The 27,869-nt window shown below is 40.1% G+C and overlaps 2 protein-coding genes across 5 annotated transcripts in view; one reads left to right on the plus strand and one right to left on the minus strand.

Annotated features, from left to right (window-relative positions):
- Positions 1-498: 498 nt before the first annotated feature.
- Positions 499-13,719, minus strand: lipf (lipase, gastric). 3 transcript variants are annotated; one of them, XM_010864754.4, is made up of 10 exons: positions 13,616-13,719; positions 12,300-12,417; positions 10,648-10,759; positions 6,697-6,895; positions 4,435-4,544; positions 4,196-4,332; positions 3,884-4,030; positions 3,709-3,780; positions 1,673-1,741; positions 499-1,485 (listed from the first exon to the last, which is right to left on the minus strand). In XM_010864754.4, the coding sequence occupies exons 2-10, from the start codon at positions 12,408-12,410 to the stop codon at positions 1,246-1,248; spliced, it is 1,197 nt and encodes a 398-aa protein (XP_010863056.2). In that variant the 5' UTR covers positions 12,411-12,417; positions 13,616-13,719; the 3' UTR covers positions 499-1,245. The 3 variants fall into 3 exon arrangements, with proteins under 3 accessions (XP_010863056.2, XP_010863062.2, XP_010863070.2); XM_010864760.4 differs by having other exon boundaries at positions 12,300-12,432; positions 13,616-13,681; XM_010864768.4 differs by having other exon boundaries at positions 13,622-13,680.
- Positions 13,720-13,787: 68 nt separating this feature from the next.
- rnls (renalase, FAD-dependent amine oxidase) overlaps positions 13,788-27,869 on the plus strand; it is a 33,307-nt gene continuing 19,225 nt past the window's right edge. The window contains exons 1-4 of one of the 2 annotated variants that reach the window (XM_013133927.4): positions 13,788-14,022; positions 16,271-16,376; positions 16,636-16,781; positions 18,037-18,198. In XM_013133927.4, coding sequence (XP_012989381.1) covers positions 13,905-14,022; positions 16,271-16,376; positions 16,636-16,781; positions 18,037-18,198 — 532 coding nt within the window. In that variant the 5' untranslated portion in view covers positions 13,788-13,904. The remainder of the gene's footprint in view (positions 14,023-16,270; positions 16,377-16,635; positions 16,782-18,036; positions 18,199-27,869) is intronic. The other variant, XM_013133928.4, reaches the window with a different exon arrangement.

Below are 27,869 nucleotides of genomic sequence, written 5' to 3' on the forward strand. Positions count from 1 at the left end.
AATGATAACCCTCACCGAGCCCCTGATACAAGCTGCGTGAAGCATTACAGGTGCTTAACTGTATGCCATCAATCATGTGTGTATGTTGCTCTGAATAAGAGCTTCAGCCAAACGACCACAATCTAAAATACAGTATGTCAGTGATTACCTTTTAAAAACATTAGTAAACAGAATTCTAAAATGAACCCTAGAGGTCACTGATATGAACGTGTGTTGAGACCTTTCAGTAAGTACGTTTTTTTCCGAGGTTGTGTATGCAACAGAGGCATTTATCTTGTTTATTCCACAGTTGCCAACACACAATGCTTATGAGAAAACAGCAAAGGAAAAAATATAACCACAAAAGGGTACTTGGTGGTATAAAAGATCCAAATGAAGGCACTTGTGTCAAATTGCCGTCAGTGGCTGAAATGCGTTAGTGTTTACCATGTTCTTAGCCCCTAAAATAAAGGCGTGTAAATAAATGTTAGATGTATTATGCATAAATATACCATACAGTTTATTTTCTATGGGATTTTTATTGAGTAGTTGAGTTCATAGTTACTAAGGCAGCATACAACAGTGTTGTAACAATCCAATAAGTAAATACATGAACTAACCTATGCGAGTCATTCTTTGGTCGGCACACTTCCATCCTAAATTACAGTTACCACAGACCTATTAAGCTCCCATAGAGGATAAAGTAACACAGTTACTGTGCCAGCATCGACAGGACATTAAAGGCATAACTAAAATAGAATTTGTTTCAGTAAAAAGGCACAGCAACATTAATCAACACAACGTTGGAATAAAAAAAGTGCTAGGGATGACAGTTTGAAAAGTGCAAGTCTTGAGAGAGGAATTTTATGTTAAACAGGACCCTGGATATTTAGCATATTATGATAATGCACTAATGACTGAGTTACATGACAAACCTTCAACTCATATTTCATCCAGGAATGTTTGCTACTCATGCCCCATTTACACACATGGGACATTCTTAAAACACACATATCTAAAATCCAATCATGTGTTCTGTAAAAGCGATAGTAAAAAGAAGTAAAACACCAAATCCTTAACACAAAGGTTCTAAACAACTATTGGTCCTTGAGAGCATGGCTTACAGAAACACTTTCATGTAAATACGCACTCTTTACACAGTCACAAGCACATTCAATCCAAAAACACAATGGTAAAGCACGCCGGCGCTCCAGTTAACGTCTCCTATGGCTAACACCTTATATCCATCTCACCCTTTAACCACTGTTACAGCCCGTCCTGCTGGCTCATTAGTTTGATCATCTCAATGTACATCTCCTGGGGGGCGTCCAGACCCCAGATGAAGTCCAGGTGCTCCCAGTGCTGAATGTGTCGGTGGTAAACCAGATTCGGGACCTGGGAGAGCAACCGCTTCACGTCCTTCGGGTCAGCCAGGGTGTCATGACCTCCGGACCACAGGGCCGTAGGCACCTTCATGTTCTGGATGTTGTACAGTGGAGGGGTCGACTGGGGGGGGGGGGGGGGGGGGGGCATGAATGGAATTAAAGGCAGCAAAAGGTACCAACTGACAGTAAGGACACAGGGGATATGGAGCCGTAAAGAGGAGGGACTTTCAGAAAGAGGTTGTAGCTTTTGAGAGTGTCAGGTGGTGTGTGTGTGTGTTGGTAGACTGTGAGCTCAGAGGTGGTTATACCTGGTTGTAATGACCCATATTCCCTTTTCTTCCGTAGTCATACGCCATCAGCTTTCCACCATGCACTGCCTGTAAAATCATATCAATTATATACACATCAAAAAGTATTACACTGACACACCTCAGTTGAGTAAAACAAATTCCCCCCAAAAAACACTAGACAACAGCCTAGAGCAGCTAGAACAACGGACACCACATAACAGTCTAGAGCAGCCAGAACAATGGACATCAGATAACAGACTAGAGAAGCCAGAACAACGGACACCAGATAACAGACTAGAGAAGCCAGAACAACGGACATCAGATAACATACTAGAGAAGCCAGAACAATGGACACCAGATAACAGCCTAGAGCAGCTGACCCAAGAGTAGGACGGACAACCTATTTATCCACTCCCCCCGAACACTGTGTGAGGCTGCGGGCCACAACGTCCAAAATTAAATGTTAAGAGACCAGTATGACATTAGCATGAAGTCTGTATTAGAGCACAGTGTAACCTTGAAATACCATGGGTAAACTAAGCAGAAGAGGTGCAAAAATAATGTGTGTAGATCGCCAGCATGTGGTCCTGTAGTCAGGGCCATGAGTTTTGAAAGACAGTATATTGAGCTCCACCGATCCATAACCTTAGAAAGGAGTGTGCACACCAAATCTACCACCTAGGCAAGTGGAGGGTGGCTTAAGACAACTCACACCCCTTCAGTGTGGAGAAGGAAAGGCCCCGCTCTAAAAGCTCCTGCACTAACACAACAGTGTCCCCCAGTGGGCTCTGGGAAGGAACAGCCCCTAAACTGGTAGCTTGCACAACATCTCTGTGCAACCTTTCCCGAGCCAGTAGTAGATCACAAGGCCAGGTCGAGAATGGGAATACATTCTGCTGCCCAAACGGACACTATCCAGATCAACAGCATACACCGTCAATTTACCAAGCTAGTACTGATAAAGGCTAAACCCGCCAGCAGAGAACTCATATGCCAGCATCCTCATCTCTACGAAGAGCTCATTTACTATCCAGTGACACAAACAGGTACAAGAGCTTAGGTGAGTTCATGCTTGTAACATGATGAAAACACATTTCACACGTCATGGGCCTGACTTGAGTCTTAATGATAGCTGTAATGATATGTAGGAGCTGTCATAAAGACAGCTGGTAGCCAAGCACGCCTCCAATTATATTAACAATACAATAGCCTTAATCATTTAGCATTTACCTACCATTTTAAGCACCAGTTAGCCAGGTTAAACAGGTGTGATGTTATTAAAGGTGTGATTTTATAATTGTTCAGCGAATTAGGATGGTTTAGTGTCACGCTCAAAGTGCTGACCCGAGTGGTTGAATGAAAAGGAACCGCCCGGCAACACAAAAGTGTTCAATGTCTGGCACAATGAATATGCAACCATCTAAATAAAAATAAAAATAAATCTCCTCTAATATATTCCCCTTCAAAATGTAGTCAACACACACATTTCAAAATGTGTGTGTTGCATACGATTAAGTGTCATGGCAGACGAGCCGTGCATTCTAAACGGGTGAAGATGGAACAGAGATTTGGGAGTGGAGGAGGAAAGAGGGGGAATAGAGTGGTTGGTAAAGAAGGATATGAGAAAAAACATCAAAGGCACCCAGGCAGGGGGTTTCAGAGGTGGGGGTCGTGGGGAAAACTGTCCAAGAGACTTAGTCAGGGAATATAGCACATCTGACTGCAGCTGTGAACTAAATCCAAAGCTGTGTCGGTGGGGTTCACAGAGCACTTCCCCCTCTGATCTCAGACTAGACGGGCTCAGGAAATGAAGGCAAGTACAGTACAGGAGTTATTAAAAGCATTGTGTGGTTTGAAAAAGAGCTAACTCATTCTCATTTCAAACTGTGCTACCTGCACTCCAGTCTCCCAGGATATACAGTAGATATATAGTGACATCAGCAGAATAGGCATGCAGGACAGTTTTACTGCACTGAGGTGGGGACAAATGTATGGCTGTGGAGAGAATCACTTTGAATGGTGTTTGAAGAGGTTCCTTTCTGGTGTGTTCTTACCTGCGACCAGTGAATCATGTTCTTAACTGAAGTTCCTGCTGGGCAGTGGGTGGTGTACACAGGTGTCCGAGTCTGGACAAAGAAAAACATTGAACAAAAACCAACCCGTCCCGATAGACGGAGGCATTACTGTATAACAGCAATACTGTCAAATAATTCAACTGAAGAGACCCACCATGTTGAGGTTTCGCTCATCAAAGCCACAGAGGACAAAGAAAAGGTTTCCACACAGCACACTAAGAGGATCCTTATTGCAGAAGTTGGTGGCGAACCACTTGATGGCTTCACTCTGAGGTAAAAAGTCCTTCTTCCCAAACAGACGCTAGGATATGGAAGCCAGAGGATTGATAAGCATTATTACGTAGATGTATCACCATAGAACTTTGAATGGCTGATGAAGATGAAAAACTGTAGCCAATTATGGGCAACCCCCCCCCCCCCGCAAAAAAAAAATAAACATCTTAGAATGATTGAATTAATGAATCACCCATATTAGGAATTCAGGCAAGAAGGACAACTTGGTCATGGGGCTAGCAGTAAAGGCCACAGTGGCCACCGGAGCCAGGGCAAAGAACATCTTGATTTTGCTTGCCAGCTCAGGCATCGAAGAGAATGCAATAAAAGCTATGGGCACAAAGACATGCAATCAGATATGACATGGTTTAAAGCAGTAAGATACTGTATTTTGTCATACTGACACAAATTTAAAAAATCAAGCTGTCTCACCAATAGTTGTTCCTTGAGAATGGCCTACATAGTAGATCTGATCCTGGCCTGTCGTCTTCAGGATGTGGTTTACGACTGCTGGCAGGTCCTTCTTTGCCATTTCATCATAGCTGAAGAATAAATCACACAGAAAATTCTCCAGTGTCATTTTAACAGTGTTACATTTACATTTTTACATTAGTCTATAAGGGTCCACATTTGTCAGTGTCTGGTTATATAAAACCTTGTTTGCATATTTCCCTGAGTACCTTGCCTTTTTGGTGACTTGTAGAGTTACCAACCCTATCTTGTTAGTGACAGAGACATGGTTGTTGCATTAATCCATTGTCAGCCCAGTGTCCTTCCCCAAGTGACATTCAAAGTGAATATGTTATCATTAAAGTTGAATTTATTAACACAAGAAACAAGTGTTTAGTAATGTTCGGTTTTTCCCTTACACAGTGGACCAAAACTCTTGGTTTCCAGGTCTGCAAGTCACATTATGATGTGGCTCGCACAGTGATAAAGGATTGATGATAACACTGGAGCAAACGTCATCATTGGATACGATGGAGAGCTAATCTATTGAAAACTAGCTAAAGGCTATATCAAAGATTTTTATTCACCCAGAATGTGAAGACTAAGATATGAGACTTCTACCTATACCACCTCTTAACCAGTAATGGGTGAAATAAGTTTTTAGTAATGGGTGAAATAAGTTTTTAGTAATGGGTGAAATAAGTTTTTAGTAATGGGTGAAATACGTTTTTAGTAATGGGTGAAATATATTTTTAGTAATGGGTGAAATATGTTATTAGTAATGGGTGAAATACGTTTTAGTAATGGGTGAAATAAGTTTTTAGTAATGGGTGAAATATGTTTTAGTAATGGGTGAAATACGTTTTAGTAATGGGTGAAATACGTTTTAGTAATGGGTGAAATACGTTTTAGTAATGGGTGAAATACGTTTTAGTAATGGGTGAAATATGTTTTTAGTAATGGGTAAAATAAGTTTTAGTAATAGGTGAAATACGTTTTAGTAATGGGTGAAATACGTTTTAGTAATGGGTGAAATATATTTTTAGTAATGGGTGAAATATGTTATTAGTAATGGGTGAAATACGTTTTAGTAATGGGTGAAATAAGTTTTTAGTAATGGGTGAAATAAGTTTTTAGTAATGGGTGAAATAAGTTTTTAGTAATGGGTGAAATACGTTTTTAGTAATGGGTGAAATATATTTTTAGTAATGGGTGAAATATGTTATTAGTAATGGGTGAAATACGTTTTAGTAATGGGTGAAATAAGTTTTTAGTAATGGGTGAAATATGTTTTAGTAATGGGTGAAATACGTTTTAGTAATGGGTGAAATACGTTTTTAGTAATGGGTGAAATACGTTTTAGTAATGGGTGAAATACGTTTTAGTAATGGGTGAAATACGTTTTTAGTAATGGGTGAAATACGTTTTAGTAATGGGTGAAATACGTTTTTAGTAATAGGTGAAATACGTTTTAGTAATGGGTGAAATATGCTTTAATAATGGGTGAAATACGTTTTAGTAATGGGTGAAATATGTTTTAGTAATGGGTGAAATACGTTTTAGTAATGGGTGAAATACGTTTTAGTAATGGGTGAAATACGTTTTTAGTAATGGGTGAAATACGTTTTAGTAATGGGTGAAATACGTTTTAGTAATGGGTGAAATACGTTTTAGTAATGGGTGAAATAAATCTTTAGTAATGGGTGAAATAAGTTTTTAATAATGGGTGAAATACATTTTAGTAATGGGTGAAATACGTTTTAGTAATGGGTGAAATATGTACAAAGAACAGATTGGATTTTTTTATAAAAGTGCATGCAACATATATTTAATAATCATAATATTAATAAATCATACATTTAATCATATGTAAAAACAGATATTCAAACAAAACCAAACAGATCTTCCTGTAAAAGAATCGATTTGGTTTAACAATAAATTAACAACATCAATGAGATTAATTTACACCAGTGAGTATTAAAGTAACACATACAGAGTAAATTGAATACCAGAATTTACAGAAATGTTACAGTGAAAACTTAACATTAACCCTAAGTGGCACTGATGAATTTGCTGTGCCAGAAAAACTCAACGAATGGTAATGGACTGCTAAGCAGATATTTCACACAATGGAATGTGTTTTCTTCTAGCATTGCTATTTGCGAGCACAGCAGAAATAGATCCGGACCAAGGTGCTTATAAAGCAAAGATCAGTGTTAGCTGAATTCACCTCTGTAACTGTACCTGAATTGCCAGAACTCGTTCTGGTCAGGGCGGAGTGTGACATGTCTCCTGGACCAGGTGTTTCCCCTGCTGTTGCCGATCCAGACATCATAGCCAGCGTCGGCTAACAAATAAGCCAGACTTGTGTTAGGGAGATTGGTCACCCAGTTACTTCCGGCAGCCAGGAGGCCATGCTGGAGGAACACTGCAGGCTTGGAATCTAGGAGGATGATCAATAGACTGTATTAAGCACAATGCTGCAAAGTGAAAAGAAGCTGTGCAGGAGATACTAAATGAGGAGCATCTTATTCACGGGAAAACCCAAGCAAGAATCATAGGCAAAGCCCCAGTCGTGAAGAAGTACTGTTCTCGAACATGGTTAAAATATCTATTCACATTTCAACACACCCAAGAATCTATATACCGAAAGTATATATAACTGGTTATATTCACTTCCTTATTGTATTTGGTCATTTCAAAATAAAAGCGTTGTCTTGATTGTAACCACCAGAGGGAGTATCTGTCTAAGATATATCCTGGCTTTTTTTTGGGGAGCTTTATCACTGCACTCCTTCAGAAACAGGATATCAGCTGGTGCTGTCCGTAGCATAAACAGACCTTTAGAGGGCAGGATTGTTTTGACTTCATACCACCCATTCCTACATCCTTCCCTCCTACCCTACTGCACTTCTTCATGTCCTGAGACAGGGCCGAAGTAATACATAAGGAAATAGGATGCCATCTAAAACCCATTGCCCAGGCTTCCTTGCTGCCTGGACTGCCTTGTACTTAAATAGGATGTCGGAGAGATGTTTATCTTTTACATAACTCCCGGGTGATCCCAGGCATCACACAGAGCTTTCCAGCGGTGCTGATGGGAAGTGGAGTCCTGATTGTCAAGATACTCCTTCAGGCTTTTTAACATAGCTGAACTTTATGTATTTAGAGCGAGGTGCATGTGTTACACAATTTGAAACCATTCATAATGAAGCGACTTAAATCAGCGTCCTGTGGTGAATTGTTTTCAGTTGTGTTTGGGGTTGACTCATTTGTGCATGTTACAGAAGTCCCTTCACCAGTGAACTATATTAGTTGCACAAGACACAGTGTAAAACAGGTTTTCTGAGGAATTTCTTGGAGAGCCATGTCTGAAAGGTGAGTTTGATTTTACAACCTACAAACTCCTCGTTTCCTGTTGTCTCATCTTGCTCATAGCAAATTAAATCATGCATAATTTTTATTTGGACTTTTTAATCCTTCAAAAGCCTACTGTAACAGAGGGAAAAATCTTTGTAATTTTGTGATACAATCTACACTGAACCAGATAATAAGTAATTCTGAATGGATGGTAGCTCTCCATGATGTGGTCACCCTCTATGGGGTGTAGAAGTTCAGGTTTCAAGAGGAAATAGAAAGTTGTGTTTTTCTCTGGAACATTATGTAAGAGATCTGGTTTCAGATCTGGTTTTTGTGTGAATACCAGGTACATTTGGTTACCGGATGGTAGACAAATATAAATTGAACAATAATAAAAAGCACCAAACTCTGCAAATAACAGCAAGGTTTAAGTTTTTGCTAACCCATGCAGACGATTCCCAGACAATCCTAGCAAAATGCTTGCTTGAGAAAAAGAACTTGGTTAAGTGATAAGGCCAAATCAACCAACCAGAGATTAAGTCAAAGACTGAAGTCACAAAAGGTGCATGTGCGATAGCCTAAAGACACAAACGTGATTTTGAAACAGCATGGCTCAGTATAACATAACATTGTTGCCATTGGTTATAACAGATTTTCTTTAACGTTGAAAAGAAAATACACACCTTTTTTGCTTTAAATTAGCATAATTTATTTTATTCATTTGATTTTATTTATATTGTTTTTATATAGTTTTTTATATATATATATATATATATATAGTTTTATTTTACATTTTTATTTTTAATTATCCATTTCCATTCTTTATACCAAAATTAAAAATATATATATTGTTTTATTTGCTTAGTTTAAAAAAAAAATCTTTAAGAAATGAAGTTTGACTGATTGGTTTGATGTCTCTAACCCCATATCACACATTCACAAACTGGACTTTAAAAGGCAGTGACCAACAAAAATTATTTTCTCAACTGAGCCGATAGTTTTTGCCAAATAGGTATTTTGATTTAACAGATATACATTACAGCAAGGTACTTCATTACTTATAACTTTTATATTGATGTTGAAAAAGCTTATATGTTTGTATATTTTATATTAAACATTACAATTACATTTGAGTAAACATTTGGGCTTTCGTTTACACCATAGTATATATAATCTATTCACATTATGTTTACAATGTGAAAGGTTTCTGAAGGGCTACCGGTAGAGGAAGTTGAATTTCCCCATCAGAAATACATCGTGTTTTATTTCAAACTAAATCCCAATTAAGCTTTCTCAATCAATACAGCTGAACACAGTAAAAGCAACTGCTCAGTAACTTTCCTAAATTAAACATCAGATATTTCCAAAATCAGCTCTCTTTAGCAGTCTTTAATAAAACACACAATTGTTGGGTCTTAATAAAGCCAGCTCAGCTGTGTTTCTTGGAGCGATATGGACATTCCCGTGTGACATGGGGAAGTGGGACAACAAGAAATAAGATGCTTCTGCAGCCTATCACAGCACACTGCTGTCTGTCTTACTAGATGTGCTGCTTCTGTCACATAACACCGAGACATCAAGAGATACAAACAGCATGATGGCTCTTCACTTTCGAGAATCAGAATATATTATTTTTTAACCCCCAGGCTAGCTCATTCCTGGCAGTGTACATCGTATTGGGGATATCTCAAAGTGAAACCCCTGGCTAGTTGATAAATAATATCTAATAAATAAAATAATCATATGAGGGTCAACTGAAGTACACTGTGTAAATTAACAAATTCATGTTTTTGGGTTAATCCAATGGAGAAAAAAATAAAAGCTGTGCCATTTGTTTAATAATGAAATGCAGTTATATTTACCAACATAAAGATCTGTTAAAATAGACTATTGCCTCTGAATTTATTTTACACTGAAATGGTTTTCCCCACTGAAGTAGTATGAGACGTAGCAATCACTTTACTCATTAATGATATAGAGGCCTACGAAGCAAAAAGAAACAGAATACTGATTTGGAGAAACAGGAGAGGATGGGTGGCTGTGTCTGACAGAAGCTCTGGATCACAGTATTTAGACTCAACTTATAAGACAATAACATCCTCTTTACAAGAAATCTAAAACTTGTAAATCTCATAATGCATTTCTCAAAATACTCAAATTAAATAATAAAATTGTTTATTCTTTTTTACTGCCATACTCAGTACCCAGTACTCTTCCCATCTCATATTTCAATATAAACTGTAATTATATTTTAATAAGAGCTGAACCTTCAATGAAATGTTGGTGGAAGATTTTGAAAGCTAGATTTGAAACAGCTCACAACAGGAACTGATTATGATGGATTATGAGAATCACGTTTATATAACCCAACAGAAATTAAATGAAAGTTTCATAGTTTGAGTTCTGCTTGAAGGACAGAGATTAACCACCAACAGATAGAGGAAATGCACCTGATATTATAGCTTGTGATGACACAATTAAAGCCGGCTTCTGAGAACAGGGGTCGGACGTAGGCTGAGCGGTGCAACGGCAAAATATAGAAATGGAATCCACATCCTCCGCACTCTTGGGAGTGACTAACGCTGAAGACCATTTATTTTTTGACAATATAGGATATATCAGCCCTTTGGATGTTAGTCACAGTGTGTGTGTGTGTGTGTGTGTGTGTGCGTGTGTGCAGTGTTGTTATTAAAAATATGGTTTTGATTACAAGGGGTTAAGGGCCTTACTCTGCATTGTGCATGTGATTGCAATCTGCGGCTCTTTGTGTGAGTTTAAAATGATCCATAAGATCACTGACCATGTCTTCTATGCAACAGCCAAAGCAATTCACACCTTGAGAGTACTTCAGATTGCTTGGAATCCTGTTCACACTCAGGATGTAGCCGTCCTCTGTAATGATGTCGTGCTCCTCGGCTGGGTAGCCCCAATGCCTGATGATCTCGCTCTGTGGGGGAGATAGAAGGCACCAACAAACGTTCATTTATATTCTAAATACGGATAGAATGGGAATCTCTCTGCTAACCATTTATTATACAGATACATTCACCACTGGTGTTCACTCAGAAATTGCAGTAGAATTAAAGCAGATATCCGCTGCCTCTAGACATCTTGTCACTGGTAAATGATTCCTGTGCTGCGTTCCCTCTCAGATATGATATTCAATACATGTATATCTGGAACATCAAATGAAGTGTGTGAGCCTCTTGTTTCCAGCCAGGCCTGCCATGCAATCTAGCCATGCATAATTAACATGCAGCACCATTTCAGACCTCCCTCTAGGCTGCTAGTCAGTAAATTCTACTGACTCTGGGCCACTTAATGATAAACCCACCGCTGGCTTGACACACACTAAAGAGGTCTCAGAGGTACAGGGGTGGAGGGGAGAGGTTCATTTGGGTGTCTGGTTTTACATAGGGCAATTACTGAGTCAAAAAAAACCACAATGGAATGACATGTGACCTCAGTTTACAGTGAGATATTGAGAGGGTCCGTGTTTGAAGGGCATGCAATAAGGAATCTGTTTTTCTTATGCGAGAACCATTACTGGGAACTATATTTGGCATTTACCATTGAAACTTTCAAATGACTTACATTGGAGGCTTACTGAAGACACACTAGAATTCGGATCAAAAATCCCTGTGTTACCGTGCCGATGCCAATCAAAGGTTAACCACTGATTTGCACCAGGTCCGTACATCATGAATAAACGTACACAATATATTCTGGATCAATTTAGGGCTTATTACAACATACATATGGAATCTGGGCATTTACATTTTGTGGATAAAGCATTAATTTCTGCATCATGGTACTGTATCTGTGGCTGTTCAGTGCTTGGATGTGTCAGTATGTTAGTTGTTGGCAGCGGCGTGTTTGTTGTTGAGATATGGTGTGACATTAATAATTAGGATTTCAGCTTGAATGCACCATACAAATCCTAATATTTCATTTGTAGAGCCCAATTCCTACCCTCAGTGTCAGAGGATAGGAACCAAATCCATTTTCCTGGAATTTAAATGCCCTACTTGTTGTATTGCCTATTTTGTATTGATGTTTTGTTTGGGCAGATCTCAGCTTTTAGATATATAATATGAGTATGACATTATCCTAATCAATTAGATATGTCAAACAAATGACAGATGGACTTTACTGGATTTGCCTTGCCAATGCTTTGGTATCACATGTAATGACTTTCCTTGAAATGAGTCAAGCGCTATACTGTGGACAAAGTTCAGAATGTGGGCAAAAGCATAACTTCCCCACATTAGGTAACCACAATTAAAATGTTTTGCTTGTGTTGACCCAGAAGATTGTCAAGTTCTATGAATTGTTAATAAGCGATATGAATTATGAAGCCCAGTAATGTCTTCAGTTATCTATGCTTGGTAATTAAACCGTTTGGAAAAGCTACAGTGTGGATAACTTAAATTAGACATTTTTTTCAGAGAATAAAGTAGGTCTGTTATTGATTTGATCTAACTCACAATGTTCATGTTGACCTCAGGGTCAAGTCTTTTCTTGTCTTTCTGCATGGTTCTTTGACCCTGGACTGCACCAGTGATTAGGAAGGCCACGGTAAGTAGATCCCAAACCATCTTCAGTCTGAAAAAGAAAACACTTATACATGTGTTATAAACCTCTAAGAATGCCTATTTAGTCTATATGACCACTGTATGTCAAGAGCTATGCAGCAGTACATCCCTATATAATAATGCATTGAACGTATTTGACATATATTATAAACAAGAGCTCAAAGAGCACTGAATACGCTCAATGTATTTACCATTGCAAACTCTCCCAAGGACAGACAAATTATGCAAGATGTTAGGACAAAGATAAGAGTTCTAAGTTGCCATTTCATTGTATTGCTGGAGTGTATTTAAACATATGAAGTTAACTAGTAAATTAAGTACATTTTGCAGTAGCTTTGTGGTATTTTTCATAGATTTAAATATAAAGTAGGTAGGGATTTCAGCTGTAGTTGTCTAGTTAATACTTTGTGTATACTAGAATTTATTCTTATTAACTTTTTTATATGAATAAGATAAAATAAGGGTAAAATAAGCATTAATCCTTTCTTTTTTAGCATCAGCTCCAAATGTCTACTAGAATAAATTACACATTCTGCTCATAGGACCACAGTGATCACATGTTATTGCAATTCTTACTGAATGAAATTTAAAATTGGCATATGATAATCTTTGCCAAACCATTTTGGATGTAATAAATTACTTTTCACAACAACTAACATAAATATTGTTAATTTTAGCTCAAGCTTAGTTTTAGTGTAACATAACTTATTTTAGTGAAGTCAATGCCGGTTTGTGAAACTATATTTTCAGCCTAGCTTCCCCAAATGTCACACTCCCATTGGAGACACCATTATATTGAGTTTTATCTCAAAATAGAACACAGGGAAAACCGGTGTTTTAGAAAAACGAAATGAAAATGGGGCATTTGTGTATCAAAATAGGTAACACGTAAAGGAAACTATGCCATATTTGGCTGTACCTTGTCCAAAGTGGACTTCCTATTTAGACCAATGATTTATGCAAAGAAAAACGATGTATATATAAATTATTTATTCAGAACCAATCTGTATGCGCTGAACACGAGTAGGCTGTTGACGTTCACTTTCTACGGTACACAGTGATCTGCACTCACTGTCAGTGAACACTGAGAAACTATCAGCTATTGCAAAACAGTTTGGGGATATCTATGATAAGTGAAACATATATATATTATATCAAATGCATCCCTAAACATGTATATTACATTATATGCATATTTTAACACTTACCCACACCTTCTACTCCAGTATTCTTGGTCCAGTATTCTTGGTTGGCCCGCGGTGAAGGAAGAAGTCACAAGAGACGCAGCGTGATAAAACGTCAGAGGCACACCGAATGGATTTGTTGGCGATTGGTTGAAAGGATTGTATCAACCAAGGGAACATTTTGTTCGGCCAATAGGGTCTAATTTCAATATTTCTTGAGGTGAATGAAATTATGTGGCATTGCCAAATCATATAAAACAAGACGATTTTGTGAAACTCATTGAATTGTGAATTGTTTAGAGTTTAGGAGACAATGTCGCGAGTCCTTATAGTTGGTGCTGGTTTGACAGGCAGTGTATGTGCTTGTCTTCTACGGAGAGAAATGGCCAACAAAGTTAAAATTGTTGTCTGGGATAAGTCCCGAGGGACAGGTAAGTTTGTGTAATTTGTAATTAGATTGTATATAAACAAATATCCCGCACAGAAGCTGAGCTATAGACCGTTACAATATGCAGTTGTCGTACAAAATTATATCCTTTTAAATCATGACATAAAAAATCACGACGCCAATATAGCAGGTTATGAGCTGATCGTGTACAGGGCGCAACGTAGAGTGCCTGTATACAGTAGGCTGTATGCATTTAGCAGTTTATAAGCCGGGTGGTATGGCTATAAGCCGGGTGGTATGATTGGATGCTACCCGTGGTATACGTTTCAAAATATATATACCACGGCTATGACATAATCACTTTTTGCTGTTCTAACTGAGCGTTTAATTGCTTAGATCACCAACTCCTGAGATGCCTTATTGATATGAACCGGTTACCAACGCAATTAGAGCAGCACTGCACATTTTATTATAGCATTAGCACAGTGTCAGTAGCATATACCGCAGCTTTCAGCCACCAGCGATAAAGGCAATAGGTGGTGTGCTACGTATGGTCAGTATTACTACGTAGTAATATTGACCATACGTACCACACCACCTAATGCTTAAGAGAAGTTCTTGGGCAAAATGCAAAAACCACTAGGGTTATGTCTGTTATAACCCTAGTGGTTTTTGCATTTTTCCCAAGAACTTCTCTTAAGCATTAGGTGGTGTGGTACGTATGGTCAATATTACTACGTAGTAGCATATGCCATTGCATATGCGTAACAACAGAAGTTCAGTCATTTCCAATGAACAAGTGGGTTATGGTGCAAAGACATATAGCACAATGTGTATTCTCTGGGGATGTATGCGTCCTGAAAGCACTGTCAGAACAGAATTGACTGAATACACTGATCAGCCATAACATTGACAGGTGAAGTGAATGACACTGATACTCTCGTTATCATGGCACCTGTCCTCAAAGTTGATGTGTTACAAGCAGGGAAAATGGGCAAGCGTAAGGATCTGAGCGACTTTGACAAGGGCCAAATTGTGATGGCTAGACGGCTGCTCTTCTGGGGTGTTCCCGTTCTGCGGTGGTCGATACCTATCAAAAGTGGTCCAAGGAAGGAAGGCCAAGGCTCACAGATGCACATGGAGAGCGAAGGCTGGCCCGTGTGTTACGATCCAACAGACAAGCTACTGTAGCTCAAATTAGCACACCTTCAGAGGTCTACTGGAATCCACGCCTCAATGGGTCAGGGCTGTTTTGGCAGCAAAATGGGGACCTACACGATATTAGGCAGGTGGTTGTAATGTTATGGCTGATCGGTGTATCTTTGTAAATATATAAAATATTATTTGTAACATTATTAGTATTATTAAATAAAAAAGGCCTACATAATTATAATTGTACAAAACTCTGCCAAGTCAAACTTCGTATACAGCTTCTGGAGCTAGACGTTTGTAAGTAGCTAGCATGTTATCCCAGGTGGCAGACGTACGAGCTGGCATATGACTGAGGGGGCATATCTAATTCATATACCTTTTGCAGTGCTTATGGGGAAACAAAACTGGGGGGGGCACAGATTCTATCTGGCGGGGCAATGCCCCCTTTTGCACCCCCGCCCCCCGGTCGCCGGGTCTGGGTGAGGGAAACCTATTTAGTCAGATTCTTGGGCTTTCCTGAAGATTTGCCAGCATGTAGCGATGTTTACCAGGACACCCAAGGCTACCCATCACTCAGGCCTACAAAGGTGTGGGGTAGTATTATCTGGCTTTAATATACAGGACCACTCTACTAGAGGCGTGATAACTTTGTGTGCTGCGCTAAAAGGCATCGCCCTGACTGAGATATGTGCAGCTGCTACCTGGATGTCTCCTTGGATGTTCCCAAGAAGTTCAATCGATTCGATTACATCATGCCGTACCATTGGGTTTGCTGTCCTCCCAGTGACTTTGACACATTTGGTATGGGTAATCTATACTTTGTACCCTACCAACGGTACAAAGTAGAAAGAAAGTAGAAAAAAAGTTCTGAATGTAACAGTGTTTCTACGAGCAACTAAAAAAAACTTCTGTACTTTCCTGTTGCTAGAAATCTTGGGCAGGAATATTCTTTAAGATGATGTAGGGTATTATATGAGCCATGGGGGGCACTTCCTCCCATGTCCAATCCAACTGACGGTCTTCCAGCTAGTCACAAAACCGTTGTTCCATTCTGTTTGTTGTTATCATGGAAAAAAAAAACTGCCGTGATGGAAAATGTTTTTTATGACTCTAAATCAGTTGTGATCTCTGCATTGCAGGAGGAAGAATGTCGACCAGCAGAAGTCCATCTGATGCCTCTTGCATAGTTGATCTTGGCGCACAGTACATTACTGCCACACCCCACTATGCCCAAATACATCACAAGTACAGTATTCCCCAATGTGTCTCAGAATTCTCCAACCTGTTGTTCTAAGTCGGGTCTAGCCAAAATCTCCAGTACAATAACCGTTCCATCACGTTACAAGTACAATCCAATGTGGATGTTTTACATATTACCAGTGATATTTGTAAGCAGCAGCAAAACATCCTTTGGTGTCGTTTTGATTGGTCTAACTTTGAGTAACGTTTTTGCCACACGTTTTGGTTCCTAGACGGTCCTTATCATCATCCGACTGTGTTTCAGTTTCTATGAAGAGCTGCTGGCCAGTGGTGTTTTGAAGCCCCTGGTGTCTTTGGTGGAAGGGGAGGTGGTGAAGGTGGGAGGCCAGAAAAACTACATCACTCCAACGGGAGTGTCTTCTATTGTCAAACATTTCCTCAAGCAGTCAGGTAGCTCTGTCTCGTACCCTTTGCTGTTTTATGTCCGTCTCCAGTGTGTTTGACCTTGTTGGAGTCTGTCCCTTTATCTCCCGCGGTGGCAGGGGATTGTGGGTGGGAGCTGTGTCTGGGTGGGGACTGGTGGTGCAGTAACTCAGGGATACCTGAATAAAAAACGGGGCCATCCTCCCATGACCCGATTGTCTTGAAACAGAGTGCAATTCTTAAGGTAACTGCATAACTCAGCACCCTCTAATACATCTGGAATCCACTTCGGGTCCAGAGTTTCAGCTAGGTTCTGACCGATCTGAGTGGAAGCGGAACTAACTAAGCGAGTAAGGAGTTTGACATTTGAAGTGAGACTGGACACAAGCAATTTGTGTAATGTAGAGGTACAGAAAAAAGAGTCTGTTACCAATTTTTTGTGGCAACTGTAACAGTTTGGATTTATTTTCTTCACTATATGTTGGCTAACTATTGAAATTAATTTCATGTTTCACTTTTGTTGTCTCCTGCTAAGCACATGTCACGACTGCTGGTTTGGGACACACATTGTTAAAATTACCCTAAGCAAGATGCCAAATGTGGAAAACTAATATATTAACTTCAAATAGCCAGGAGTAGACTGCCCCAAAAACATAAACTGAAAGAATGTGGACACCATCAGACTATTCCGAGGTTCTGAGAGGAACCAATTGGCCTTGCGAAATTATGGGTGTTAGTGTAACTATATAAATTGCCCCAGTTCACTACACCATTACTGTAACTAATAAAAACAATTTAACAAAACCAAGTAGGACATTATTAGCAGATCAATTCACAAACCTATTTATCTGCAGTTTCCACTTCTGTGAGGATTCTGTGTTTTTCTGTCCTAGAAAGTCATGGTGCCTCTTAACCTTGTTCTCGATCTCTAAAAGCAACACATTATTTCTTCATACTGCAGTCTACTCCTGGAGTGTTCACTTCCTGGTCTTCGGAGAGGGGTGATCCTTGCTCTAATTCACCTTCTCCGTTTCATTGTCCCTGTTCATCATTGAGGAGCCGAAGTTGGTATGGCAGCGTGTTGTTCTACACTTCGCGTGTCCCCAGCATTTTCAACAAATGCTGTGGTGCCATCTCCAGACGGCATTCATCATTAACCACACGGTTCTAAACCCTCACTCTATATTTGACATCCTGAATTTCCTCCTTCCTTCCCCTGTTTTCCTCCATCTGTCCCCGTGGTTCACTGCCACAATACCAACTCTCCATCTCCGCCACCAAGCAGGAGCCGAGGTGCTGTTTGACCACCACGTCACCCACATCTACCGGAAGGGCTCCAGCTGGGAGGTGTCTCCTAAGGGCAGGGCTCCGGAGCAGTTTGATGCCGTGGTCCTCACCATGCCCGTACCGCAAATCCTGCAGCTGCAAGGAGACGTGGGCTCCTGTGAGTACTGACACACGAAACACACGCATGATGGTTTGTCATGATACTGCCACCAGAGCTATGCGCAGCGTTCAGGCCTCTGTAGAGGATGCAGCTCATTTTTCATCTAGGCCTTCAATTTTGGAGCCAAGGAGAAACAACATCTGCTTGACTAAGTCTTGAGTTGTTGAGTAAGTCTTGAGTCCTGAGTTGTGTACTCCTCCTATGAAGTAATTATTGAAGGCCTGTGTTGTGTACTCCTGATATAGAGTTGTAAAATACACCCCTTGTTGTCACATTCTTTTTTAAATGAAGGCTGTGGCTGCATCTTATTATGGACTTTAATCCACCTTAACACCAAATATCTGGAGTTTTAATTTGCTTCAAGCTATTTTGTTTGTGAGATGCTCTTCCGATAATGTGTAGTTTACTGTTCTTCCACATACATTTCAGTCAGGTAGGTCTGTAATAAAAGTCTGGATATATTTAACTTTTTCCGTAAGTGAACCTTTATTAGTTATTAAGTGTTGCCCAAGTCCTACTCAATGTTTTCTCCCCACTCCAACTCACAGGGTGTGTGGGCCTATGGGGCACAATCATTTGCGATGTTGGGTTATTTAACCACGCTTTTAAACATGAAAGAAACCAGAATGGGATTCCTATTGTACTGGAACACTGTATTATATGACAGATTGAAGTCCTCAACTGCACATGGTTTTACCACAGCAAGCAGACGGAAACAACAGGGATAACCATGAAAGTGGAGACATCTTTCAAAGAACGTAATGAAATTACTGGACAGGAAAACGTGATTGTCAGTAGGTGTGAATAGGAGAGACCGAAAAACATTGATTGTGCCCCATTCATGTAATGCAGGTATTGAATAAAACTAATACATATTTTACAGAAAAATAGCCTAAAATGGGTGAATTTCTTTCACCTTCTACAGTGTTGCTGCAATCCCTGTAGCAATCCCCTGTGGATGCCCAGGTGTCCGGGACCCACATTTGAAAACCCCAATCTTAAAGGACAAATATGAAAATGAGAGAAGGCATATTCCTCCAGGGTGCCTAGAGTTTCTTGGAAACAGTGAATAATGCAGAGTGTGAGCAGAACTTGCTGCTTTCAAAAATGGCTGCATTTCAAATTAGCCGTTGGATGGAAAAAGGGATTGAGTGAAAATGGTGGAGGAATCCGTTCCTGTTGCTATTTGGTTGAAAAGATGGTTCGGGATGTTGAATCCTGAATGACTAATGTGGTATCACACACAGACGTTTAAAGGGGTAATTCACTCCCAGTAGCCATGAAACTGTCAATTTGGTGGGAACCTGTTCTATCAGTAGGCAACATACATATTTCAGACAAGGATTTTTGATGTGCTGTGAAATCAGGAAATTCTGCAACATTTCATAGCAATATGTAATTGTATAGTGTATTTCTTGTCATAAGAGATAGAATTGTGTGTCAATAAGTGTTAGCGTGATGGAGCCCTGGTGTAACATAAAATTAGCTTTTAATAAAACATTTCCTTTATTTGCACAGGAAGATGTCACACACAACGTGACAATGCAAGATGCATAATACTTTGACACTTTGTATTGAATTTTCTATATCTTAAACCTGATTGATAACATGAATCAATTGCAAATGTATCAACAGTCGACTAATGAAACAACCACCAAAATATGGTATTTTCCCTTTTAATGAACCTTTTTCACAGTTGGGGATGTGTATGATGAGCTGCTGGAGACTTAATAGGGAGATTCCAAAGCTTGTTAGTAGGAATGACTTCAAAGACCCCTTGACTTAGAAATGGATTTGTGGATTCGTTTGAGAAATATGCTCTGTGCCTTTTGGGCTTAGGTTTACTGTGAGAAACTCTATCCATACAAATGGTCCTGCTTTAGAGAGACAGGCTGAAGTCATTTCGGAGCATTCTTCAGAACCCTGGCTCCTTTGTTGTTTGCCATTTGTACAAGGATCTTCTGACACATGCATGCATGTTTTGTTCTCACTAGTCATTTGGTCAGATTAAATCTGGGCCAACTGAAACATCTGTCTTCATATAGAGTCTGTTAAACCTGTCGTGGATTGGTTGTTAGTACAGTTTCACAGGCTGCGCTGTACGAGAAACTGCCCCTGCAACGTGTAGGACAATGTGTTTTTTCTAGATCAAACACTAAACATCAGTTGGAAAGGAAAACATTTTTAGTACTCCATGAATATATATCCCCTAACTGGATTCTCAGCCAGCTGGTGGAGTGTGTTTTGACAGCTGATTTAATAGTAAAACATTTTCAGTTGAAGTTGAATTGGTAACCTCACCCCAATCCTTACTTTGTCCATTTGCATAATTGGAATCCTTTTGGTTTCTTATTTGAGTTGAAAATAGTATATGATTTGATCAGGATTATTTTTTTTTTTTTTGTATGTTATTCTTAAAAAGAGAGTTAAAGGAATATTCTGTACTTCAAGATCGTGTGGCAGGGTGTGTGCTAGGCGATGTCGTTTTTTGTATGAAAATACTGTATATAAACATTGAATTTTTTAGACAAATATAACATGTTTTTTATGGACTACATTATGTTCAATGGAACATATAAACGTGGGTGATTTAGGACAGACCATTGATTCTTCATTATGCATTTCTTTGTATTTATAGGTCCTCTGAAAAATGTGAAGAGGTCATTGATAAGGGCGCAGTGTCTAGCACTGGACAGAGGGGGGCAGTAACAGGTGTGAGCTGGGGCCAGTCATCCCCCATGAGGATGCAGTCTGGAAATCATTTAAACCGAAAGAAGTAAAAAACAAAAAACCTTGCTTCACACTTCCTCCTCTGTCCCTGTTGCAAACAATTCTGACAAATATTAGACACCAAGAAAGTTGTTGTCATTATGTTGAACAGAAATGGGGAATAGAAATAGTCCGATAATGTCCAGAAATCAACTCCCTGTGAGGTTTACCCAAAGCCTTTTGAAGATCATGGTGAAGCAACACATTGATTTATGTATGTGTACAGTTATTCAAAGTCCAGTATGCAAGCAGGAATTCGAGAATTATTTATATATATATATAGCTCCAGAAAAAATTAAGAGACCACTGCACCTTTTTCTTTCCTTTCCAAAAAAGTAGAAAAGGAAAGTTTTGAGTGAGAAACACAAGCATTCAGTTTCCAGTGGTCTTTTAATTTTAACCCTTCTGTTCCTCACTCAAAATCCTCCTTTTCAACTTTTTTGGAAAGGAAAGTAAAATGTGCAGTGGTCTCATATTTTTTTCCGGAGATATATATATATATATATATATATATATATATATATATATATATATATATATATATATGGAAAAGTTGATTCATACAGAATACACTTATTATATCAAAAACTTTTTTGGCAGCTGTGTGTTTGTCTTTTGATCTCGTCAAACTGAGTCAATGTGTTCTCAGGAGACTCTTTTTGAAATGAACTTGGTTTTTGGCAAAACCTCTGAAAACCATCTTAACTGAGTCTTTGCAGGCATCTAGTGTTGTATTAATAGCATCTGAAAGGTCCAGCACTTAACTTTGCCGTAAGTCTTTAGATATGTATTTTTATGACTTCCATTGACGCTTGGTTAACATTAAAATGATAGCCACAAAGTTATAGGCCTATTGTTCTCAAGCTTTTTGCTGTTTGCAAGAAGTGGTACTGTATCCTGTGTCAATGTATTGCTCTGATCAATCTGACGTTAGGAGTATGTTCCAACCTAACTGTCTGTACCTGTTCATGTGACGGTGTTCAGACATTGGCTAACTAGGATGAGTATGCATGCAAACATTGTATTTAATTCCGGATATATTTAATTTGTTTAATTTGAGTGGACTGCGTGACTCAGGGTTGGGGTAAATTGTGCTCTGTTATTTTAAAATCTGGTATTTCAATTGTATTTAAAATTGCCACACCCCAAAAGGAAGCAGGAAGTTAATTTAAAGTATATTTGATTTATGGAATTAAATTAAAATGGCTTAATAATTGTATGCATTTATTATCTATAGTTACTATAACCTTAAGTTCAAAGAAATATCTCAAAACCTTTATTATGATTTCAGTGGACTTAAAATTCTGGTGATTGTGGTCTTGTGGGTTACTTAGAATAAGCAACTATAAAATGCCACCTAACATCTCATGACAAAAATGCGATCTTTGAGAAATAATCAGAGTAGTAATAATCGGGGGGGGGGGAGGGGGGGGGGTTAAATTAAGATGCAGTGAAGTCTATATCCCTTGGGGTGTGCCCTATTCAAATTATTTGTAAGTTAAATTCCAAATAGACAACAAACTTGGTGTGCATGTTATTCAGATTTTAAGGTCCTGTGCTGGCAATACCAGAATTCCAGGTTCAATCCCCATATTGGATCAGTTGTGCATCAGTTCAAATGTATGAGTCACTTGAGAACATTAAAATGTATGCACTAGATATACATTTAAATGTATGCATTAGGTACACATTAAAATGTATGCTATAGATACTGTAAGCTGCTCTGTATACATTTGTCTGCTAAATGACTAATTGCCTTTTTCAACTGCAACCGTATTGAAGGGTTAAAGGGATGTCAATAATAAAGGAAGGTCAGGCTGGCTTCCAGAGCATGAGAAGCTTTAAAGACAAGTGTAGAGATAACAGACGCCAAAGCAGGAAGCCCAGACAGACGTCTGGACAGAAACATTTAATGTGGCTCCATTTACTCAATATGGAATCATTTACTCAAAACCTTACTTTCTTGTACATCTGTTCCTTGATATTGAGTTGAAAATGAAAATACCAGAAAATGTATGGATGAATAGAAACATTGGATCCTAAAGGATAAATAGTCAACTTGTTACATATCACTGATATTGCGTATCACTGTGAACCTGTCTCTAGGTCTAAACAGGTATTACATCCAGTGCACTGTAAGCGCCTGAATGACCTGAATGACCTCGACCCAGTGGCCAGGTAATGGAGACACCCCTAAATGCTTTCCAAAGCCAACACAGCACTCTTAATCCCTGGCTAGGATCAAACCTCTGACTTCAGGGCTTGGCCTTCAGTTCCCACAGTACCCGTTACAGAAGTGGTTGTTTGGTGCCGCTAACAGTCTCTTGATTCTGCGGCGTACACTGAGCAGATAGGAAAACTGCATCACACGTAATAGCGCGAGCTGTCAAATTAAGGATGGATGCAGTGTGATTTATCTAGTGACATTAGCGTGGTCTAATTGGCCGTTACTCTCCTTGACAATTGCTTGGATGACTTGCAGCCCCCCCAGTCATGGCTCTGGCCTCGGTTCTCAGTCAGCCTCACTCCCTGGCATGCGGACATCTCCTGAAGTTTGAAAATCATATGAAACCTTGGCACAAAATGTAAGCGAGGTTAGAGGAATGCGTTGGACTAGCTTTACCGCCGCCTCAAGTCTCCTTCCTCGGCACTGAACACAGACATTTACAGTGTAACTCAATACCACCGCTACAATCGCTTTTCAAAACCTAATCAGAAGAACGAATATGATTGAATAATCATCCAAACCTAATTTCAACTACAGCCCTTCATAAATTCGTAAGGAAATCCTTTTCCTCCATAATAAAATTCATGGAACAGTCAAAGAGGCTGGAGGCTGATCCCTTTCTTTTACAATGCTCACACGATGTTGTGTGTGAGTAGCACACCTTCTCTCTCTCTGTTCTTCACAGCACACGGCCAGATCTGTGTCACTCCCTTTCGCTTTTCCAAATCCCAATTCAAACTTTTAAATCAATTATCAAACCCAAATTTAGTATGACAGGGCTTTCTTAGTTCCAATAAGCATTTGTTATACACAAAATACATGTGAATCCTCACATAAAACAACATATATAACAAAGCAGACACACAAGCATCTCTTATTCCTGGATTCTACCTGTCCTTTCTTCAGTTGGCACCCCTTGGTTACTGTGTGGAACAGGCTGTCTTCATTTTGTCTTTGGCCTCATTCCAATCACCCGTAAATCCATATGCCCAACCACAGCGTGTCCGTCCACTCATCCCCTCCCAAAAGAGGGAACCTTGTGTGCCTGACGTGTCTGGTCTTTTGGTGCTTTGGTCAGACCCCACCCCCCAATATGTCCAACATTTTGGTGTTGATGCACAAGAGTGGATTTCAGGATCAGCAATTAGCCCCAAAAAGTTACGTTGGTCTATTTGCTTTTAAATCTAGTGAGTAAAGATTTTCTTATGGTATAAATGCCCTTACCTCTTCATTGTGCATCCCACATCTAATACCAGTTGAAAAGTAATTAGGGTTATTAATAAGGATGGTCAGGTTGGACTCCAAAGTCAGTGCAGACAACCGAAACCAATTCAGATCTGAAATCATATATATAAATATGGTTCCATCATTATCTCAAAACCTTCCTTCACATCTTTGTTTTTACATCAGGTTTTGGGTTACGGTCATAATGTGCCTTGCAACAAATAGTTACAGGAATCAAATTCAAAATTTTAACTGAAACATTGGATCATAATTGGCAATTAGTTACACAATAATCAAGTAGTGCTATAATTATACATGTTAATCATGACAAATCGTTGTCCTCTGTTAATACGTTGCATTTATTACATTAACTGCACTCTGAACATCAAACTCTTAAAAGGTTGTTGGCCCAAAACCCCTTTAATATGAAAGATATCAAAGCTCTTGGATTCAAACAACCACCTCCAAGGTGTCAAATGTACATTGGGCAATTAATTAAACACATTGTTCATGTCGCTTCCAAAGTGTTTGGTATCCAGCGAAATACTCAGGCAGAGCTTCTGCATGTCACGTGTTGTCTTGGCCTTCACTTTGCTTTTCCTGTTCTTGGAGGGGAAATTTGTGAGAAATAGGGCCATGTATCTTTTTTAAAAGATGAATGAACTCAGGGAGCACAGGCGGGACATGGCACGCCTGATATAAATCACTGCGGTCTCTAGGCTTATTTGTTACCCATAATATATTGCAGAGGATTTTGGGTCAGTGGTTTGACAGGGTTCCTGGAGCACTAGTTTTAGGGGGAGATGTGTCCTTTCAACCAGGGTGGCTTGCCAATGTCTATGCCAGAGCCCTAAAGTAGCCAATTGCCTGTCAGACTTTTTTTTTTTTTTTTTTGTTCTTGGAAGTGAATTCCCTGTCTTAATGTTTGGAGCTTTTTCCCCTTTACTCCGGTGAAATGTCTGCTTTCATTGACAACCCAAGCCAGCTGCCAAAAATTAACAACAGAGACAGGAATGTTGGTTTTGCAAGAGCTGGCAGAGCTCGTCTCTAAATGACATAAGACATTCTAGGGCCAGTGTGTCTACTTGTGCTATTCACAGGGACACCTGCTGGTGCGTACTGTTCCCTACAGCCAGCCAGTCCCAGCCCACACTCATGCCCTCTACCCACATTGGAGACTGTCCATGAAACATGTCAACCCACAAAAAAAAAAAACATTACACAATCCTCCTCTCGCCCACACTTTCCTCATATTCACCTGAATCCCGGCCAGAAGTAGAGAACTATTGGTATTTCAACATTAGAGGTTGTAATTACTAAAAGGTGGTTAACCCGGCCCTGGAAAAATGCAGAAGGGCTGAGTAAGGCTGTTTTTAAAATTAGAACGTGATACAAACTCACTTCCACTTTGGCACGCACTGCTGAAGCACAAGAGGAACGGTTTCTGTTCTTGTGGGTATAGAAAGAATAGAACAGAAGAGGAAGTTAATTCACCTTCTGCTTAGTAAAATGTTACAGGCTTTCCCATAGAACACAGTAATGTTTCTATTAAGACTATTATATACCAGGTCCATCATAACAGTGAACAATGGTTTTCCCTGTCCTCTAAAAATATGAAGGTATATTGATTTACAATATCCTGGATGTCCTGTGCTGTTAGTAAAAGGCATTCTTTCTGATGTAGATACAGTATCACCCATGTAATCTGCGTATCAGTGTGTTTGCTTTCATAGTCGAAGTGATGATCTTTTTATAGAGGTGGAAGTCAGCTGAATTGCAGTACTCAGATCTATCAAAGGTTATCAGTGTGTAGCCACTCCCTATCTACTTTGCACTGGTTTTATCGTCTGTCAAACAAATGAACCACAGATCCGCCAGATCAAAGTGCACTTGGTCCTCGCTCTCTGCCAAGACTCAACTACTTCTGCAAATACATTGTAGCCTGCCTTCTCCGAGCTGTGAATCATAAGCCCTCATCCACTCGGCTGTTCTCATCCACTCGGCTGTTCTCGGGCCGGCACTGCCCTTGCACGGTCCCGGTTCTCACCTCAGCTCTCCCCAAAGGACTGCGTCAGATTTCCTCAACAGACACGCGGCCCCTGGCATTGAACTGATGTCCTTCCTCCATTCGTGTCTCCTTCATCCGTCCCTCTGGCCGGGCCACGCCCTCTCCCCATGGATACCAGCGGGCAGCACATAGCAGCGCCTCCTCTGCCCTGCTGACCCGCCGCCTGCTCCTCTCCCATGACATCATCCATCCTGTCCTGTCCGCTCACTCCTGCTGCCCTGTGCCGAGAGCCTTTAGGCCCGCGCTTTGATTTCCCTGGGCTTCAGATAGCCACAGATCATTACAGCAGGATGGAAATAGAACTGCGGGGCTGCAGCACAGGGCAGACGGAGCGCGATGGAGGGCGACGAGCCAGTCACTCACCTTCAATACTGCACCCCCCTATATGACCCATTCCCTTTTTTAGCCTCTCGTGCCGAGCTGATGTCGAGAGTATCATTTTGAAGTTATTTTTGAAGTGGCCAACTTGTCTCGGGTGGATTTTCGGGCGGGCCGTTTTGGTTTCGATAGTTGAACAGTGTTCGATTCACACGGTGCACCACCCCCCCCCCCCCCCATTCATTATTGGTGTTTTTGAACAGGTAATGACAGATTAGTGGTTTGACTGTGTTGTCGTGAAGGGCTACGACACAGCTTCGGTCTGAGCGTATGAGCGTATGACAGTGTTACGGCAGCGCTTTAGAGGCTGCTGCATCTGAAATGACGTAATCCTTCCCTCTAATTACTGTCAGGGGTGCATCGCTTATTTCTGCCTGCTCAGTGGCAGCCTATAAGGACTCACCATGGAAGGTCTAGATTTGTGCACTGTGACAGAATATCTGGCCCGCTTAGGGCTCCGTGGTGTTCGCGTGCCGGCCACGGTGTGTTCTCTACGCATGTACATCATTTCACGTTACACCCACAGATTGTTTCCTGTTTCCACTGGCAGCCTTGTTTTTCACTGCCATTTCTGTCCTTCCTCGCTGCTTTGCATTGATTGCAGGCGCATGTGAAAATGTACCACGGTTTAGCTGGGGCTTATTAAGGGTAAGTGAAACGAGTAGACGGTTGCGGTTTAGAGGTTTGCCACTGTAATTGGTGACACATTTTACAGGTATAGAGGTTATGGAAACTAGGGTTGAAGAACACTGCGCTGTCCTCTAGGGTTCAGAGCTTTCACACACACACACTCGACATGGGAAACTCATTCACATAGCCACACATACAAGTCCCCCTAGAAGTCAGAAGACTCCAGACTCTGGCCTTCCAGCTGTTTTATTGAAAGTCCAAGCTCTTCCACGGCCACATATCTCAGCAGGACCTATGGTCCCGGGTGTGCAGAGCACTCTGAAAGGGCTTATATAGAAGCTAGTGGCTTGAAGTTCACACGCCTGCCAGTAC

Source organism: Esox lucius, chromosome 5 (assembly GCF_011004845.1).
Source record: "Esox lucius isolate fEsoLuc1 chromosome 5, fEsoLuc1.pri, whole genome shotgun sequence".
Lineage (NCBI taxonomy): Eukaryota > Metazoa > Chordata > Actinopteri > Esociformes > Esocidae > Esox > Esox lucius.